At 41.7% G+C, this 19715-nt stretch overlaps 1 protein-coding gene across 2 annotated transcripts in view; it reads right to left on the bottom strand.

Annotated features, from left to right (window-relative positions):
* The window catches only part of DNAJC1 (DnaJ heat shock protein family (Hsp40) member C1), a 112512-nt gene extending 111166 nt beyond the window's left edge, over positions 1 to 1346 (bottom strand). The window contains exon 1 of one of the 2 annotated variants that reach the window (XM_081971696.1): positions 1039 to 1346. In XM_081971696.1, the coding sequence (XP_081827822.1) occupies positions 1039 to 1218 (180 nt within the window). In that variant the 5' untranslated portion in view covers positions 1219 to 1346. The remainder of the gene's footprint in view (positions 1 to 1038) is intronic. The other variant, XM_081971697.1, reaches the window with a different exon arrangement.
* Between the last annotated feature and the right edge of the window lie 18369 nt (positions 1347 to 19715).

Raw genomic sequence — 19715 nt, 5'->3', positions numbered from 1 at the left:
CTTATACTCTGTAAACTGCAGAAATCCCGACGGATATATAAATAAAATTGTGCGATAATTTATGAAAGGGATAAGTGGAGACAGATACACTTTAATATGTATATAGAAATGGCAAAACTATACTATACTAGTTTTGGTACAGGCAGTCCTCAATTTACAACAGTTCATTTAGTGATCATTCAAAGTTACAACGGCACTGAGAAAAGTGACTTAATACTGTTTTTCAATTATGATCCTTGCAGCATCCCCCCCCCATGATCACGTGATCAAAATTCAGATGCTTGACAACTGGTTCATATTTACAACTGTTGCTGTGTCCCAAGATCATGTGATCTCCTTTTGCAACTTTTTGAAAAGCAAAGTCAACAGGGAACTCGGATTAATTTAACAACCAGGTTACTAATTTATTAACTGCAGTGATTCGTTTAATAATTGTAACAAGGTCACAAAGTGGGACTTAACAAATGTCTTATTCAACAACAGAAATGTTGGGCTCAACTGTGGTCGTAACTCAAGGTCATTACTGTGCTTGGTCACAGCATTGAAGAAACAGTGATAAGGCTGCATTTAGCAACACCAGCAATACCGCTGAAAGTTTGAATAGCGAGAAATCAATCAAACCAGATTATAAAGAATATCAGAAGAACGAGGATGCAGTGAATGGAAATGTAGAGCGGGGGGGGGGGGGCGACAGGATGTCTATCTATAAAAACACTGGCCTTCTTCAAGCCAGCCCCTTTCAATAGTGTTCAGCTACAGGGCAGGGCACGTGAGCTACGAAAAGTTCCGGAAGACTTATGGTTGAGCCTGTTAAAAAGCCACTTTAAAGAGATCCCATTCTCTGTTACAAGGAATCCCAAGTCTGTGGTTTAATACCAGACACTGCAGGCCATGTCCCGCGGAGAAGCCCCCCCCCTCCCGGAGAAGCCCCAGAACCCGCTTTGGTCTCTGCGGTGCCTCTAAGCGCCCCGGGATTCGCAGGAACTTCCAAGGCCCAGCCTAAAGCCACGAATAGCCCAGACGCCCTTCTCTCTTCACCTGCTCAACGCCGAGGAAAGCGTAGAAGTTTTGCGGGACTTCCTCCACGAGGTCGAAGAGCTCCAAGTCGCCGCTCTCCCAAGCGAAGGCGAGCGGTGCCAGCAAAACCAGCGCCAGCAGCTGCGGCCAACGCAACCCCGTCCAGGGGGGCGCGCGGCAGCCCTGAGAATTCTCCCGCATTCTCCCGGCTCGTAAGGCTGAGTTGAACCCAGAACAGCTGCTACTGCTGCGCCGCGGCTACACCAGACAACCCGGCAGACGTGGCCAGAAAGGAGACTGCCTTACAGCTACGCATGCTCTGCTCGCACGCCGGTTCCGCTCCTCCTCCCGTGAGTCCCACGAGGGAGAATCAGGACGGGGCCCGGCCAATGGGCGATGGCCATACGGTGCGTCATGAAGCTGAACAGGCTCGGGAAGAGGCCTGCAAAGAGCCTGTAGTTTGGCTGTTCTGGCTGGGAGGAAAGGAAGGGGTGAGAGCTAGGACAAAAGGAAAGGGCTGGGGCGCTGTTTGGAAGTGAGGCCTCCTCCGGGGAGGTAAACTAAACCGACCCTGTAGTGAAGGGTCAATCTACTGGCAAGTCGCATGAGATAACTTGCTGGATTCCCTGTTAGTTCTGCACGTACTCGAGCCTGGAAAAGCTCTGGATAACCATTTCATGCATCCGATGAAGTTCAAGAAAGCTTATGATTTTTAATAATGTTAGTCTGAAATATGCTACCAAACAGATGAGGACCTCAGAGAAATAATGTGGCAGATATCTGGAATGTTGCTGGAGAAGGATTAGTTTCAAGCCTGGCCCAACATTGGTAAGAGTTCAAGCTTCAGCTACAGTGACAAGCTTCAGTGACAATTTAAGAAGCAAAAATAAATACTTTGCTGTCCCAGTTGCATCAGTTAGGTGACTTGGTGAAGATCTTCACCAAAACCATATGAAAGTCTGCTGTAAAAAATGTTTTGCTACATTGGGTGAACAAAGTCACTCAGTATCCAGGTGAGCTAACCTCCAACTTTTGAAATGAACTGGTATATTGCTCCTATTATTGGACACCGCTTTCTGCAATGTGGATTGTGTTCCCGGATCCTTGACTCTATGATGGATTAAAGCCATCTGTGAGATGAGATAAGGTTGGATTTGAGCAATACTGAAGTAAAAAATGCTAGTAACCTTTAAGAACTTATACATTATTTGTTATCTAAAATCCCGGAAGTCCTCAGTTAACAACCACTCAATGTGACCATTTGAAATTATGACTACTGAACAAGAGATGGTTATGACCGGTCTTGGAAGTTCTGGCCATCCCAGCACTCCTTGGTCAGATGGCCACTTGGCCACCAGCAACTAGCTGCAATATCTTGCAATCATATGATCTCTATTTGTGACCTTCCCTATTGTCTTGCCACAAGCAAAGTCAAGCTGGCAGGGAAGGTTTCAAATTGGTTGAGTAAGTCTGTGTTCCCTCTGGGAGCTTTTGTTGTGCTTACGCCATGTCACTACAGCCACTCACGGTATTCTCCACAGCCATCTGTGCACCTTCATTTACCCTCCTCCCAATAGCAGCATCCCAAGCCCCATTGTGCTTATGACTTCCCATGTGCACATCCTCTCCCACCCAGCAACAACCACTTAAAACTCCACCATATCTGTGTAGCATCTTCCTGGCCACTGTACAGCCCCTCACTCCCTCTCCCGCACAGCAGTAGCCACCAGCCTGCTGGCCTGCTTGCAAGGTACCTGCGACTTACAACTTCATTTTGTTTTCCCTACTAATTTTGGTTTTAGAAACTGGCAGGAGCTTTCAAAGGTGCTCATTTAACATTGGCAATGGGAACTACAGGAATTGTGGCCATGTGACATTGCAGATTACAACCATATCATTTAGCAATAGAAATTACAATTTTAATTGCAATTCGATAGTAGGAATCAAACCTAATAAATGTCTACTTTTACCCTCATAGCCTCTTCCACTCAGCAACAACTACCTTTAACTTAATGCATCTGTGGACAGCTGCCACCCATTCACATACTTTCCCTTATTCAGTGTGAGACAACCCTGTTCTCACACCACAATTCACCAGTCACCCAGCACTCTCTCTCACTGGACAGCAACCACATACCTGCCCACCAGCCTGCATATAAACTGCCTTCCCGCTGACTTTGCTTTTTGGAAGCCAATAGGAAGCTGAAAGGAGGTCCTCACTTAGCGACTCGTGATCCTTGCTTAACTATGGCAAGCAGGAATGTCAGGATTTCCATTGTTAAGCAATGCAACTATAAGAGATCACCAGGCTGAGCCCAAGGGAGAGGTCAAATTCGTCATCAGTCATGAGTCCCTGCGCACCCACAAGAGATCTAAGCCCACCCCAAGTTGAATCATTCTTAACAACTGCTAATTTCCTTGACCGTTTGTAGCTCACATTCTTGTAGTCAGCTTAAGCTTGCAATAAATCTTTATACTCATTTAAACTGCCTGAATCTCCTGATTTCCTTGGCACTTGACATTATTCACCTTCACCAAAAATTTTCACAAGATCCAGAATACCCTGGCCATGATCTCAGATACCAACGCTGCAGCAATAGCAGACAAGCAGACCTCCAGTCTATCAGCAGATGCCAAGACAGTACTGAAATCAGGAATCTTGCCGCCAATTTTCAACAAATGTTGCAGCAAATACAGATCTGGACTTAATAAGGCATTCCTCTGAAACCACAACCACCTGCTCCACCATCCAAGCCCAACTGCCTGTTCCTGCCACACACATCCCAAGTCTCCAAGCTGTCTTCCACAAAGATTCATTGGTGGGCCTGATAAAATGAAAACATTCCTAGTGTGACATGTTCATCAGCACCCAACCTGGGAAATATTCAACAAAAAGATCAAGAGTCTCCTTCATTGCCACTATTTTAATCAACTTTGTTGCCAAATGGGCACTTCCACAATCAACAATCCCATCCTGGATAGCTAACCAAACTTTTCCCCTATATTTAGAGAGTATTTTGGAGACTCCATTCAGATAGAAATTGCTGAACAACACATTTTTTAACTCTGCCAAGGCAACAATTCATTGATAGTATATATTGAACCTTTCAAGCTCCAAAAAAGGGAAAATTAGATAACAAAGGTGGGATTAACGGGGAAGTTACTAAACCAACAGAATTAAAAAGAAGAAAAAAATTAGAAAGAAATAATATAGAAATTTTAAAACAAGAAAAAGCAAATGCTAGGTGAATGGGTGGAGAGAAGAAAATATAAGAGAAGTGAAGTTCCTGAGAGACTAGGAGAAAATGGTTGAAAGGAGAGAAAAGGGGAAAGGATTTATTAGTAGAATAGATGAAATTTGGTAAATATAGCTAATGGTATATACATAATAGGATGCGAGGGAAATAGATTAATACTATAAATTGTGGAAATTAATTAAGTGAAATGTTTACCATATAAAATTAAACTTGAGGATATATGTTATTGATAGTAAAATAAAATAATAGATGGAAATGATATGTTAAATTTGATTAACTTGAGAGGCAAAAATGATATTGTTTATATAGTAAGAATAAGTTAAAATTAAGCTGGAAAATATGGAAAGAAAATAAGATGACTATTATTATTTATTATTATTCACACTTATAGACCGCCCCCTCTCCCGGAAAGGACTCGGGGCGGTGTACAGTCACTAAAATACATTCTAGAATACATACATAAACAATTAAATTAATACTGGTGAAGGAGGTTATGAGACTGTAATCGAATAATAAATATAATACGTTAAAAGCCTATAAACCCTTAAAACCCAATTAAAATAAATAAATCCCGGGAGGTAAAACTAAGACGGTGCCAGGCCAGCTGATTGAAATAGGTGAGTCTTTAACTTTTGCCGGAAGGAGCGGAGGTCGGTGGTGGTTCGAATGTCTGGGGGGAGGTCGTTCCAGAGGGTTGGGCCCATCACAGAGAAGGATCTACTCCTAGGTGTCGCCCGCTGGCATTGCCTGGCAGACGGCACCAGGAGGAGCCCCTCCCTGTGTGAGCGGATAGGTCGCAGGGACGTGTGTGGTAGGATGCGATCCTGCAGATAACTAGGTCCTCTGCCATGGAGCGCTTTAAAGATGGTAATCAATACCTTGAAACGCACCCGAAAGGCTACAGGTAGCCAGTGCAGCTCGCGCAGGAGAGGTGTTACGTGGGAGTAACGAGTGCTTCCCATAATAACCCGCGCGGCTGCGTTCTGAACCAGCTGCAGTCTCCGGATGCGTCCCAAGGGAAGCCCCATGTAGAGAGCATTGCAGTAGTCCAGGCGAGATGTCACCAGCGCATGAGTGACCGTGCGCAGGGCACTCCGGTCCAGTAGGGGGCGCAATTGGCGCACCAGGCGAACCTGGTGGAATGCCCCCCTTGCCACGGCTGTCACATGGTCCTCCATTGACAGCCGGGCATCAAGGAGGACACCCAAATTGCGCGCCCGCTCCACAGGGGACAACTGTTCGCCCCCTATGGCCAGCGATGGAGTCAGCTGGCTGAACCGAGGTGCCGGCAACCACAGCCACTCGGTCTTGGAGGGGTTGAGTTTGAGTCTGTTGTCCCCCATCCAGACCCCGACGGCCTCCAAACACCGGGACATCACTTCGACAGCCTCATTGGGGTGGTTTGGGGTTGAAATATACAGCTGAGTATCATCAGCGTAGAGGTGGTATTCAACCCCAAAACCACGGATGATCTCACCCAGCGGCTTCACATATGCGTTGAACAGGAGAGGCGAGAGGACCGACCCCTGTGGCACCCCACAAGTGAGTGGCCTCAGGGACGACCTCTGTCCCCCTGTCAACACACATTGCTTCCGGTCAGAGAGGTAGGAGCCGAACCACCGCAAAACGGTGCCTCCGACTCCCATCCCCTCCAACCGGCGCAATAGGATACCATGGTAGAGGAGCAACCCCTATCTCTGGCCCTCCAGAGATCATCGACCAACGCGACCAAGGCTGTCTCGGTGCTGTGCCCGGGTCGGAAGCCGGACTGGCGTGGGTCTAGATAATCGGATTCGTCTAGGTGTCGCGGGAGCTGCTGCGCCACCACATTCTCAACAACCTTCGCCACGAAGGGAAGGTTGGAGACTGGACGATAGTTAGCTAGCTCCATTGGGTCGAGTGAAGGCCTCTTGAGCAAGGGTCTCACCACCGCCTCTTTCAAGGCGGTTGGTAAGTAACCCTCACCCAATGATGCGCTCACCAGGCCCAGGAGCCAGCCTCGTGTCACCTCCCAGGCTGCCAGTACCAGCCAGGAGGGGCACGGGTCCGTTAAACAAGTGGTGGGTCGCAGCCGTCCACGCAACCTGTCCAAATCCTCGGGGGCAACAGAGTCAAACTCCTCCCAGAGTGGTCTCTCAAGACTCGCTGTTGGCGGCTCGTCTGGTCCACTGACGGAGGTCCACCCGCTCCGGATCTGATCGATTTTGTCCTGAAGATATTCCCCAAACTCCTCTGCTCTACCCTGTAAGGGTGTCTCCCGCACCCTCTGCGATAGAAGGGAGCGAGTCACCCTAAACAGGGCGGCAGGGCGGTTATCCGCGGACGCAATAAGAGCAGCACAATGTCTACGTTTGGCCGCTCTTATTGCCACAAGGTAAGTCCGCAAATAGGCTCTTACCTGTGTTCGGTCAGATTCGGAGCGTGAGGACCTCCACCTGCTCTCTAGACGTCTCCTGTGGCGCTTCATCACCCTAAGCTCCTCAGTGAACCAAGGAGCCCGGGTGGGTCGATGCCGCAGGAGAGGTCGCAAAGGCGCAACCCGGTCCAAGGCCCCAGTCGTCGCCCTATTCCAGGCAATCACTAGGTCCTCGGAGCGGGAGCGGGACAAGGCTACAGGAATTGGCCCAAGCTCCGTCTGGAATCTATCAGATTCCATCAGGTGCCTGGGGCGGTACCAGTTTATAGAGTCTGGTTCCGCCTCCTCGCGGTGGGGGATAGCGCCAGGGAAGTCCAGCCGGAGGGATGAGTGGTCTGACCATGACAGGGGCGTGATAACTAAATCCCCTATTCCCAGATCACTCGTCCACTGTTCAGATACAAAAATGAGGTCCAGTGTATGGCCCCCTTCGTGAGTGGGGCCCTGCACTAATTGGGTCAGGTCCATGGCCGTCATGGAAGCCATGAACTCCCGGGCCACCTCGGAAGCCGCTCCCATCGACGGCAAGTTAAAGTCCCCCATGACCAAAAGTCTGGGAGTCTCAACTGCCGTCGCAGAGATTAGCTCGAGGAGCTCGGGCAGGGCTGCTGATGCATAGCGAGGAGCCAAGTATACAATCAGCAAGCCCCACTGCCTCCCTGGGCCCCAGTTCACACCAAGGGACTCACACCCGGGTATCTGAGGAACAGTGAACTCCCTCGGCTCTAAACATTCCCGCATAACCACCGCCACCCCTCCACCCTTACCCAGGGCCCGAGGCTGATGAAATGCACGGAAACCCGGTGGGCACATTTCCACGAGGGGTAAACCACCCTCGTGGCCCAGCCAGGTCTCCGTTATCCCTGCAAGGTCTAGCTCCCCCTCTGAGATCAACTCATTAATGAGGGGGGCCTTGTTGGTGACAGACCTTGCGTTACAAAGCATCAGCCGCAGGCCCTGGCTCTGTATGACCTGTCCACCTAGACTGCAGGGGTTGGTACAAGCGACCGGGCGTAACCAACAGCCACGGTCTCCCAACCGACCTTGAGATCTTATCCTGTCCTCGCATCCCCTCCTCCCCGCGACCGTTGTAATAGGGCAACCCTCTGCTTTAGTGACCTTTATATTCCCCCCCTCCACCGCATCCCCGTCCTTCCTGGACTCACCTATATGTCCGGCACTGGCTCTCCTCCCGGTCTGAATAGCCCTCCCCCCCACCCTGGAACCCCCTAAAAAAGATAAAAAACATTTTACTAAAAATCCCCTTAGCTTCCGGTTAGCTAATTTCACTGAAATGTGAAATGAAAATATGATGTAAAATGAACTATGTATAACAGAAGATGTAAAGGGGGGAAACCCGGACAATACTTGGTTTATAAAAGAAGTTGAAATACATAATAAAAAATTAAAAAAACTTCGTTTAAAAAAAGATTTCAAGCTCATTGCAGCAGATCTGGATTGGAATGAACCAGCCTTAAGAACACAATTCAAGAAGGAGCTCAACAAGGCCATAATCATACAACTGATACAACAAGGTATTCCCTGGGGTCTACAAGACCTCTATTAGCCACTATAGCAACTGAGTCTTGATTCGCAGAACTTAAAGCATTTTTGGCAGTCCCAGTCAACTGCTTCCAAAGGTGACTTCCCCTGTCACAACCCCTAGCCTCCCTGCTTTTTGGATTTGGACACTGAAGAGCCAACGCAAATTAGAGCAGCCAGAAAAGCCCTAGGAACAAAGGAGCAGAGAGGTTGCCCTGTGTTTCTACTCCTGAGAGCTTGGCCACATGGTCAAGAATTGCCCTGCTAAACTTCCCAGGAAAGGCAACTGACAGACTAGCAATATCTCTACTACTTACCATCTGGACAAGTCCCAAGGCCAGAGAAATGCCTTCCCTCCATGAGCTCATGGGGGGAGGGGCGCACCCAAGCACCAAATGCAGCTCAATTACATCCAAACGTAGTTTTGGAGTATAAGATGCACTTCACCCCCCCCAAAAAAAGTGGGTGGAGATATCTGTGCTTATACATTGAATATTGCGGCAGGGGAGTTGATGCGGTGCCCATCATGTCCCTGATTTAGTTTGTCAGTTCCACCAGCGCTTTCCTGACAAGCCACAGCTGACCAAGCTACCAGTCCCCTACCCAATTTCACTTGAGAAACCTGTCGAAGAGGATAACCAGTTACTCTGCATTCCTCTGGGTGAAGGAGGGAGACTTGCCTATGATGGATCTTCTACATTTGGCCTTCAATTCCCAGAAGAGGGAGGGGAGTATCCTCTAAAGATATTCGTGTGTTATGGCAACCACCGCCTGGCTCACTAGCCTATGTAGAGGAGTGGGAGGGGGATTCCTTTAAAATAATCTCCCTTCTGCCCTTGTCTACGTCCTATAAGTACTCAGTCTTTGAAGTCACAATACGGGAAGGGGAAAGCGGCCAAGATGGAGGGGTGGGTAATGTAGGAAATGACCAGGTTGAGCCCAAGGGAGGGTCAAGTCTTGAGACAGTATGTACCTACAAGAGATCTAAGTCCAGCACACCTTGAATGCCTTTCTTAATTCCTGCTAATTTCCTTTGACCATTAGTAGCTCAGATTCTTGTGGAGAGCTTAAACTTATAGTGAATCTTTATGCTCATTTAAACTGCCTGAATTTCCTAATTTTTCCAGTGCTTGACAGTGGTCATGTGATATTGCACTTTATAATGCATTGTTTATCAACAGAAATTCCGGTCTCAATTACTGTTGTTAACTACCTATATTAATAATTTTGTAAATAAATTAAAAAACTGGCTAATACAAACCACCATGAACTGCAGTTAAAGTGGCATACTCACAAAGTGATTCAAACCATATTAAAATTAAGCTTTCCAACTTATTAAATGAAAAAGCTTCTGCATGCTGTGAATTTTTCAGGGCATATTTTCTTAATTCACTTTCTAGTATTTTTTCTCTACTGGAAATTATTTTTCTGTTGTTGCTTTTCCACTCACATATAATTAAAGCATATCACTCTTCTTAATCAAGTTCATAATTTTTATTTTTATAAAAATAAAGTTATTTTGAAATGTATGTTTATTTTACAGGGACACGGTGGCTCAGTGGCTAAGACACTGAGCTTGTCGGTCAGAAGTTCGGCAGTTCAGTGGTTCGAATCCTTAGTGCCATGTAACTGAGTAAGCTCTCACTAATTGTCCCAGCTTCTGCCAACCTAGCAGTTCGAAAGCATGTAAAAATGCAAGTAGAAAAATAGAATCACCTTTGGTGGGAAGGTAACAACGTTCCATACGCCTTCGGCGTTTAGTCATGCTGGCCACATGACCACAGAAAAGTCTTCGGACAGCGCAGGCTCTTTGGCTTTGAAATGGAGATGAGCACCACCCCTAGAGTCAGGAACATCTAGCTCATATGTGCAAGGGAAACCTTTACCTTTTACCCTATGTTTATTTTGCTATAAAACCTCCGGGCTCAGCTAATAATAGATAGCACATCTTTTATACTGTATGTCAGCCACTGTTGAGAAAAACAATGTAATATTTATAATAGAACCCTGACTATGCCATAATATGCCTTTAATTTTTAAGGTGTTCTGAAATGTTAAAGAATATACTACAGATACTATTCATCCATGAATCACTTCTATTCATTAAATTGAATGTTTATACAATTGTCATTAGAGCCCTCATTTTTATGAGCCTAGCAGGTATTGGTTAAAGCCTAGCTTAGTGTTGGGGACATGGAAGAAAAAACAAACAAATCAGTCCCTTTTTTAAATGCAATATATTCAAATTTTATTTCACACTTAATGCAATGAGTGTGTATGTTTGAATTGGAGATAAGTACCTGTAATCATACAATATTTCTGGGAATCAAAACTGATACAGGTTAGCTTAGACATGTCTCTCTTGTCCCTTCATTATTACAGGACATTATTATTAAAGGACTATTAAGGAACCCTGGCTTACATCTTAAAAATGTCTTGTCATAAACAAGCATGAAATGGTCCACCTCCATTCTGGACTTCAAATTCATAACTCCTTAAAGGAGACTTTAAAAAGCATGAGATTTTCTATTCGAGATTTTTTTAAATCTTGAACTCATCCATAGGGTCTAACTATAGAGATATCAATTTTTCTTCTAAAAACATACACATTAGATTAAGGCCCAGTGTATGGGAAGGATCCTATCATAACTTTGGGTCCCATCAACCACATGTATTTAGCACTCCTATAACAAAATGAAGAATGTAATATTATGCCTAGCACAGACATCATAATGGAACATGAAGAAAAATGGCATCGTATATAGGTTTAAAAAATGAAAATAATTTAACATGAATGAGCTGACTTGGAGAATACAATTTTGTACAACCAATTAGTCTTTCTTCCAAAGAAGATCGTAATACTCAAGTTGCTATTATTGTAACCAGAAACAGGTAATTATTTTTCTTTTGTTTATTGGAGATAGCTTATTGTATTTGTCTGAATGACACCTCATCATCATTTTCTCTTTCTAAACCATGGGTGTCAAACTCGCTGTGATCACAATGTATTTTGTCTTTGTGGAGCAGGGGTGGGCGTGGCCTGTGTGTGATGCATCCGGCCCGCAAGCCGCCAATTTGATATTCCTGTTCTAAGATAAGTTTAGTCAGATATTAGAGAACATGATGGCTATTCTAACCAAGAGAACAAATAAAAGCGATTAGAGGCATTGTTAACACTGAGTATCAGTTTGAATGTAGCTAAAAACAGAGTATCTCAGTTGAAAGATCATGGGAAGGCAGTGGATACATCTAAAATTGATTGACTAAAGACTGTGAACATTCTTCGTGATCAAACAGTCTCACACTCACTGGAACCGTTTATGGGTGTTTAGAATTCCAAAAGGAACTCAGAAAGACCAGCTGGTTTTCTTTATGAAAGCTCTGAGATGGGAAGGTTTGTATAAAGATTATCAGATAAATATTGAGTGGCTTCTTGCGAAGGCTTCTCAATTTTGTACAACCACTATGCCTCACCCCACTCATTGTGCAGTTCCTTAGATTTTCCTTGAGAAATGAAATTTGTACAGAAAGTAATCAAATAATTGAATGGGGAGGAGATAAAAATCTCAGGTTTTTCCATGCCACAGCAAGGAAGATAGATAGATAGATAGATAGATAGATAGATAGATAGATAGATAGATAGATAGATAGATAGATAGATATACAGAAAGATGATCAAAATGATATTTTTGAGAGAAAAATCCTCCAAATTTTATCATATTTCCAGCTTTCTTTGTTTACATTTTTTAAAAGACATTCAGAAGTCATTTCATAAGAATGAAAGTTAAAATAAGTTATATCCCTTTAAACTCCCATTGAAAAAAGATTATTTTTAAAACTATCAGATTTTGCTATTATACATGCTTATGTTGGCATTTATTTATCTCTAGCTCTTACATGCATTTTGCATGTTATATCCATATATTTGGGGTACAGAAAAGTTTACAGATTTCAGGTTCTTTCACAGCTTTATTCTGTATTCCCTTTATTTCCTTTCCCTCTTAGCTTTTCCTTCCCCCCACCTTTAAATATATCTTCAGGTGTTTGTGTGTGTTTCTTTTTTTGATTGATTGTATGCCATCAAGTCATTGTTGACTCTTAGCAACCACATGAATAGATTTTCTGCATGACAATTTGCCCCTAACCTGGTGTATCAGGCCTTCCATCGATGCACTCATGGCTACTATAGCTTAGTTCATCTATCTTGCTGCTATTCATCCTGTTCTCTTTCCTTACGCCTTTCCAAGAATTACAGCTTTTTTCAGGGATCTGGGTCTTCACGTGATGTGTGTTTCTCTCTCTCTCTCTCTTTCTCTCTATTTTCCCTCCCCATTTATTCATTCCTAAACAGGGAAAAAGGCCTACTATATTTTATAGGTCTGTTTTCTTGCTACTTCCAAGAGGATGCTAAGGCTTTAAAATTCATTTGGCCATAGAGGTTACAACTTATTTTTTTATGCTGTTGAATACCGGGATAAGGCAGGATTTACACTAACATTAAAAACTTCTAACAACACCTAGTTGAATCAATGCTTTGCTCAAAATTAACATCAGTAATACGTAACAGCCAAAACCTATTTGGATTCTCTAAAAGGTATAATAAGGAGGATTTTTTTGACGTTTTTAAGATGAATTGCTTCTTCACCCTGTAAATCACCTATAGCAGGGCTGTCAAACTCCAGGCCCACAACTGGATGCATCATGTGCTGCCCATGCCTATGCCTATTTTAATGAAGGGGGGGAAATCCTGATATGTCATGTGATGCCACCGGCAGGCTGTGAGTTTGACACCCTGGACCTATAGGAGTAATTCTATTATCTTTGCTTCATCATAAGTAGTCCTCAGGTTGTTACTAGCAATTGAGAGCAAAATTTCCATCACTAAGCAATGCAGTTGAAAAGTGTGAGGTCTTATGACTAATCACTTAGCAACTACAATCTCAGCAGTTCCAATTCCCATCGTAACTCTAAGAATGTGCTGGTCATTAAGTAGGAAGAGGTAGGAGTCCCAAGCAAGCAGGCTAGTGAGTACGTGGACAGGTGACATAGAGAATCAGGAGTGCCATAGGTGGGCACTCTGGATCATGGGCAGATGTGTGGATATCATGGATGGGGTTGCAGTGTCCAAATGCTGTGGAGAATACTACAGGCAGACAGTACAAAGCATAGGCAGGCGAAAAAGTGGCAGAGCAACTTCTGACTTCCTACCTGCTTTCCCATTCGTTTTACTGGTTGGGAAACTAGCAAGGAACATCAGAAATTGTGATCATGTGACTACACCCAAAAGCAATGTTGTAATTGCAATCCATGCACTTACCAGTAAGTACTCACATTAGATTCATGTAACTATGGAGATGCTCTGATGGCCAGAACTCTTGAGTAATCCTAAACTGCAAGTAATTCTACACTGAAGTAGTTCTATGCTCTAAGTAATTCTATGCTCCATTATGGGCAGTTCTCGGATTATGGTGCAATTGGGGGCCAGAATTTTTGTCACTAAGCAATGCAGTTGTAGAGTATGATATTACATGACTGCATCGCTTAGCAATGGCAATCCTGGCAATCCAAGTGGTTATTATAACCTCAGAACTGTACAGCTCATTAAATGGGAAGAAGTGAATCTCAGCTAATGGGTGCCATGGGAAAGCAGAGGGTTACTGCAGGGAGGCACTCCACGGCACTGGAGAATGGCAAAAACAGGTACCCCAAAGAACAGGCAGGCCAAAAAGAATTGGGAACAATTTCCTGCCAACTTTCCCATTGACTTTGCTTAAAGGAAGTCAGGAAGGAATGTTGGAAATCACAATCACAAGTTCTCAGCTCATTGCAATGTTGAAATAAACGGCCAGGCACTGAGCAATTGGATCATGTTCATATCACTGTGGAGATGCTATAATGGCTGGAACTTTCAGTTGTGAATTGCTCTTATTCAGCACTAAAATTACTTTAAACAAGTGATTGCAACTCAAGGACTACCTGTACATTTATTGGGAGGATGCATAAAAACCCACCAAATGCAAATAATTCATTCTGGAGAAAATCTGTATGGTTGTTAAATCTGAACTAATTTGATGGTGGTTTTTTTTTTCTTTTTACGATCCTATAATCCCTTGATTCAGGTTGGAGTCAGGGTTACTGAATGGAATCGGGTGTTTACTGGCTGGATGCCCTTCTTGATGCCTATGTGGAGTTCACAGCAGATATTTTTCTCTTTTCTGATAGAGAAACATCTGTCACTGCCTAGGATTGAACTCAATCTTCTGAGGGGGAGGCAAGTGTTTTCATCTCCAGGCTACTGTATTTCTCCCACTGTGCTAATTTGATGGCACATAGTCAATCAAAATACGCAGATGAGATATACTGATGAACTGTGTCCCCCCCTTTTTTCCCTTAAGATTGGCTCTAGCATTTGGTAAATCTAAGCTTAAGTCCAGAGTAAAAAAGAAAGAAAACATCCGTTCAATTAGAATGTTACCCCCAAAGAGTATTTTAAAGACTATCAATATAAGGTAAGTCAAATCCAATACACCATAGAGCTAAATTCAGTTTTAACCAATAGTTAAAATTACAATTTAGTAGAGGGGGGAGGATGGCTTTAAAAGGTAGGAAGAAGAGCCACTTCAAAGCCACAGTCAAATAACTTGAACAGGGGCCAAGAAAGTAACTTGAGAAAATGTCTCGGATAAACCCATCCTTAGTTCACACAAAGAGGGAGGGAGGAAAGGAGAGACATTCGTATTTGCAAGGTTCTGTTATTATAGCTGTTAAAATAAAAGTGGTCCGGATTTACGTGGCATTGATTTCTCATTCTAGTCTACTTTGTAGAAATGTCAAATTTAGGTCTTACAACTCCAAGAGTCCAGCCTTAAGTCATAATGTAAATAAAGAATGAAATTAGAGATGTGAAGACTGTCCTTAAGAAAACACTAGACTGCTTTTAAGGATTACAATTTAAGACTGTTCTAAAGCATTAATTCAAAAACCAAAAGATGTAAACTGGACCATAACTCATATTCTGGTCCGTATGACTTCTTCTAGAGCTTTCACCTTGAAAAGTTTAAAGGTTCACTTGTTGCTTAACATAAGATACTGTACAATCTATAATTATGAGGGGATGCATGGTTAATACATAGGTCATGTAGGCCATCAACCATCTAGTTGGATGCAGGGGATCTTCAGATGCTTCCAGAGCAGATTTAAAAAGAGTTGGCGCTTCCATCTCTGGTCATGACTTCCATCTTGATTTTATTTTTTTATTTATTTTTAGAATCCTCACCACTCCCTCTCCTCCCACAAAGGTTATTCCTGGATGTATGAGTTCCTTTTCCTAACATAAGAAAAAACAGCCAGGAGACAGAGAATTAGGTGCTGCTAGGATTTCCACCACATTCATCTTAGACAAGAAAGTCTGTTTAATGTATGAATTTCTTTCAAAAATAAGTGCCAGGCTTGTATTGCATACTCATACTGTTTATATTTTCCATGCATTTCACTACTGAATTCCTTTATTCAGCAGTGACAGCAATATTGCTCAATCTTGACAAGAAAAACATGGTGATTGCCAAACTGTGCCACAGCCCCTTTAGGTTTTTAAGGAAGTTGCCAGAGCAGACTTTGAAAACAATTCTGAGTAAACCGCATTGTACATACTATGCAGTATATGGTTAGGAAGCTTTTTACCTGAATAATACAACTCTGATAGGACATTTGATTCCACAGTTCAACAAGTGACAGGACTCACATTTTGACTGTGGTTTTCTTTCTCATAAAAATTAGAAAAGACATACTAGTTATAGTAAATGTTTTTTTTTCCTTTGCAGATTTCAGAATTTTAACAAATATAGTGTCATTGTGTTATGTTGGCCCAAACCTGTTGCTCCTATTGACTTTATTTCAGTAATTTGGTTTTTATGTATATCTAGCTTCACAGAGTATGATGCCAGTTATTCATTGCTAAATTTCACAAATATTTCCATGTAGACTTCACAGATATTTGCAGTTTTTTTTAAATGTCATTTGACCACAAGGGGGCAAGGGGAAGTTTCTTTCAGCTCAGCTCAACCTCATAACAATATTTATATTGTTTTTTTGTCTTAACATGGAACATGCAGTGAATCAATGTTGTCACAATTGTAGCTTTTGCTTAATATTGTTATAGCATTTTTAATTAATATTGTTATTGTGGGTTTGATACAGTTTCAATTTCTTGTGAGCTTTCCTGGAATGTTAGCAAACTTTTAGAAAACTTTTATTAAAAGTTTTATAAATGTAGGGATAACACATAGGAAATATAGGCTTGGGTGCAATATTAAGCCAGAAAATGAATTATTTGGTTTCAGTTGACTTATTGTGCTATATAAACTCTCTCACTACAATTTGTAAATCATTGTACATGGTTTGACATGTTGTATGAAAGTTTCTGAGGTAATACTCAAATATGACAGTCTGAAGCTTACAATCTCTTATTTATTATTTCTACTTCTACTACTTCTACTTCTTCTAATCACAAATGCTAAAAGTCTTTGGTGCAGTTCCCCTCAGTTTTCAGCTAAGAGACACTAAAATAAGTTTATTCTGAGCCTCTAGAATAAGTTTAAGATAGTTTGCATAAAATAATCCTCTCAATATCATCTTCATTCCCTCCAGGGAAAAAAAATAAAATTTAATTTATCCGGTCTACATAACATGGTCCCACTTGCTATGAACATTTCTTTGCTACTGGGTTTCCCAGTTTCCCAAACAGTTTTGTTTTAGTCACCAAAAAGACTACCCTATTTATAGTTTTCTCTCACATCTCAAAATAGCAAATTGCCTGGACTTTTAAAAGTTTTTTCTTTTGTAGTGTCTACAACACGTCAGTGTGACAGCTAAATAAATGTGAAGACTTTATATCTACATAACAAGGATTATTATTTACATAAATATGCAAAAATATCAATGTAATATCACAAGAGAATTGTACTATGGTTTTCAAGAATTAATAGAAAGTGTTAGAATGGAGGAATAAAGTACAAATAGTAATAAAATATTCAAAGAAACAAAATAATAAAGATGTGCACTATTTCTTTTGCAAGTTTAAGAAACTGCTGCTTTAAATGGGGGCGGCTGGTTCATCCCCTAAAAACCCTCCCCGGCTTTTTAATTAATGTTTAACATTGCTTGTTTCCTTTAATTTTTATTAAAAAATTTATTTTTTTTAATTTTTAATATTTCATTGTACATCTCCCAGAATCTCTCTGTAAGGGAGATGGGAGACTTTAAAACTGGATAAATAAAAATAATATTCTCCAAACTGCCTCTTACTTAGAAGAGCTCACCCTTCAAACTGGTTTCTTTAGTAGCAGAGCAGCGTGTCTTATAGATGAAGTTTTCCAAATGAGAAAAGGTGACTCAGTTTTTCTAAAATGTTATCCAGGAAAAAAAAATTGTTTCCTTCTCCCCTTCATGCTTACTCAAAATTGAAGCCCATATAGCTATGTAATAAACAGTGGCCACCAGCCAATAAGAGGCTATGCACTCACTGCTTGTAATATGAGCTCTGCTCCTAAGAGACTAAAAAAATGTGAATAACAGCTGTCTTGTTTTAGTTACTTATTATTTCCAGAGTTTTTATAACAATCTCAGTTACTTTCAGTTTCTATCATAAATGTAATCTTATGCATCTGACTGACTCCAAATGCTATTTTTTACACAATTTATATGGTGGATTTATATGATGAAAGCATATTTTATTTGCTACACCAAACTAGCTCTCAAACATTATTTACAAACCCCTAAACTAATGGGGGAAATTGAATAACTATCCAAAAAAGGATATTGAAAAAAAAGGACTGAAACTTTTGCATTAATGTGATTGGTTGATAAATTTTGACTCTATGAAAATATTCAGTTTGGAGACTTGATTCAAACATTTGAATTATTAAGGAAGACCAGAACAAGATATAAAAGGGGGAAATATAACTAGGGTAGACTAGCGAAGGTAAGAGAATAAGAAATGATACTAAATTATATTTGGGTTGGCAGAAATACCATCCCAAGGAAACATAAACTGAGTTTTGAAATATACACCAACAATAATAGAAAAAGAAAGGGAGAGAGGAGGGGAGAATGAAAGGAAGACGGGGGAAAGAATAAGAGGTAAGGAGAGGGGGATAGAAGGGAGAGAAAGAGGAGGAGAGAGGGTAGGAAGTGGAAGAGAAAGAGCAGGAGTAGTAGAAAGGTAAGGGAAGAAGGAAGGGGAAGGAGAGGAGGAAGGAAGGAAGTAGAGAAGGGACGGAGGGAGAAAAGAAAGGGAAAACAAGGAGGTGCTACAAAAGAAGGAAGGGATGGTAAATAAAGCAACCCAAAATGTACATTATAACTTGTTAAATGAAAGAATAAATGTATAAGAATGATAAATGTAAAGAATAACAATTATGTGAATGTATACTTAAAATGGTATGTAAGAGAATTAAAAAAAATTGAATTATTAAGGAAGACCGTTGTGAAAGTGGCACTCTTCTTCAAAACAATATTTACAGCTATTTAGAGGATTGGAGAACAACAGTTATGACCCAGTTTTTGAATCAGGATCTATAACAATCTACATGATTACAGGCTATTAGCAGTAACATACCTATCATAGAAGGAACTCGCCTCTTGTATGAACAGCAGCAGGAAAATATTATTGTTCTGGATGTTCCCCCCTAAGTGCTGGGATAGGATGAGGAGGATGAGAGGATTTTATGAAGATGTTGGGAGTTTAACCTCAGTACCAGGTTTTTAATGTTTATGTTTTTAATAGATTTATGTTACGCTGTTTTTTCTGTTGTCGTTTAATTGTTGGTTGGGAATTGGCCAGAGTTCAGAATAAGATGGCTGACTGACTGGCTGACAATATAAATGTTTGCAATAAATGAATAAAATAAAGTAATACAATACAATACAATAGCAGAGTTGGAATAGACCTTGGAGGTCTTCTAATCCAACCCCCTGCCTAGGCAGGAAACCCTATACCATTTCAGACAAATGGCTATCCAACATCTTCTTAAAGACTTCCAGTGTAGATAGGTTTCTATACAGCTTGCGATCACCCCGGATCATGTTTTCTTTGAAGCATCTAGAAAATATATACTTAAAAATTGAAGTTCATAGATCAACTTTAGGTCTTCGCTTGCACTCTCTTCTGTCCCATTTAATTTGAGGGTGGAACATTTGAGAAGTTAGTATAAAAAGTGTGTACAAATCTTTCTGCTGGATTTTAAAAGGACAGATATAAAATACATTCATCATCTAGGTGACTCTGATACACCTTCTGTCTCATCCAGGGTCTTCACTTCTGTAACTCGAAGTTGTGATCAGAGATTGTACCTGATATTTCTGAACATCAAAAAGACCAAGTGCGTAACTATTGCAAGGAATGAAAATATCAAAATAGAAATTGAGAGTGAAGAGATAGAAACATTATGTGGAAAAATTCACTTCCTTAGATTATTCAAACAATT

This window comes from Natrix helvetica (genome assembly GCF_964273705.1).
Source record: "Natrix helvetica genome assembly, chromosome: Z".
Taxonomy (NCBI): Eukaryota; Metazoa; Chordata; class Lepidosauria; order Squamata; family Natricidae; genus Natrix; species Natrix helvetica.
The sequence above is the reverse complement of the archived record's forward strand: the minus strand, read 5'-3'. Positions and strand labels throughout refer to the sequence as shown.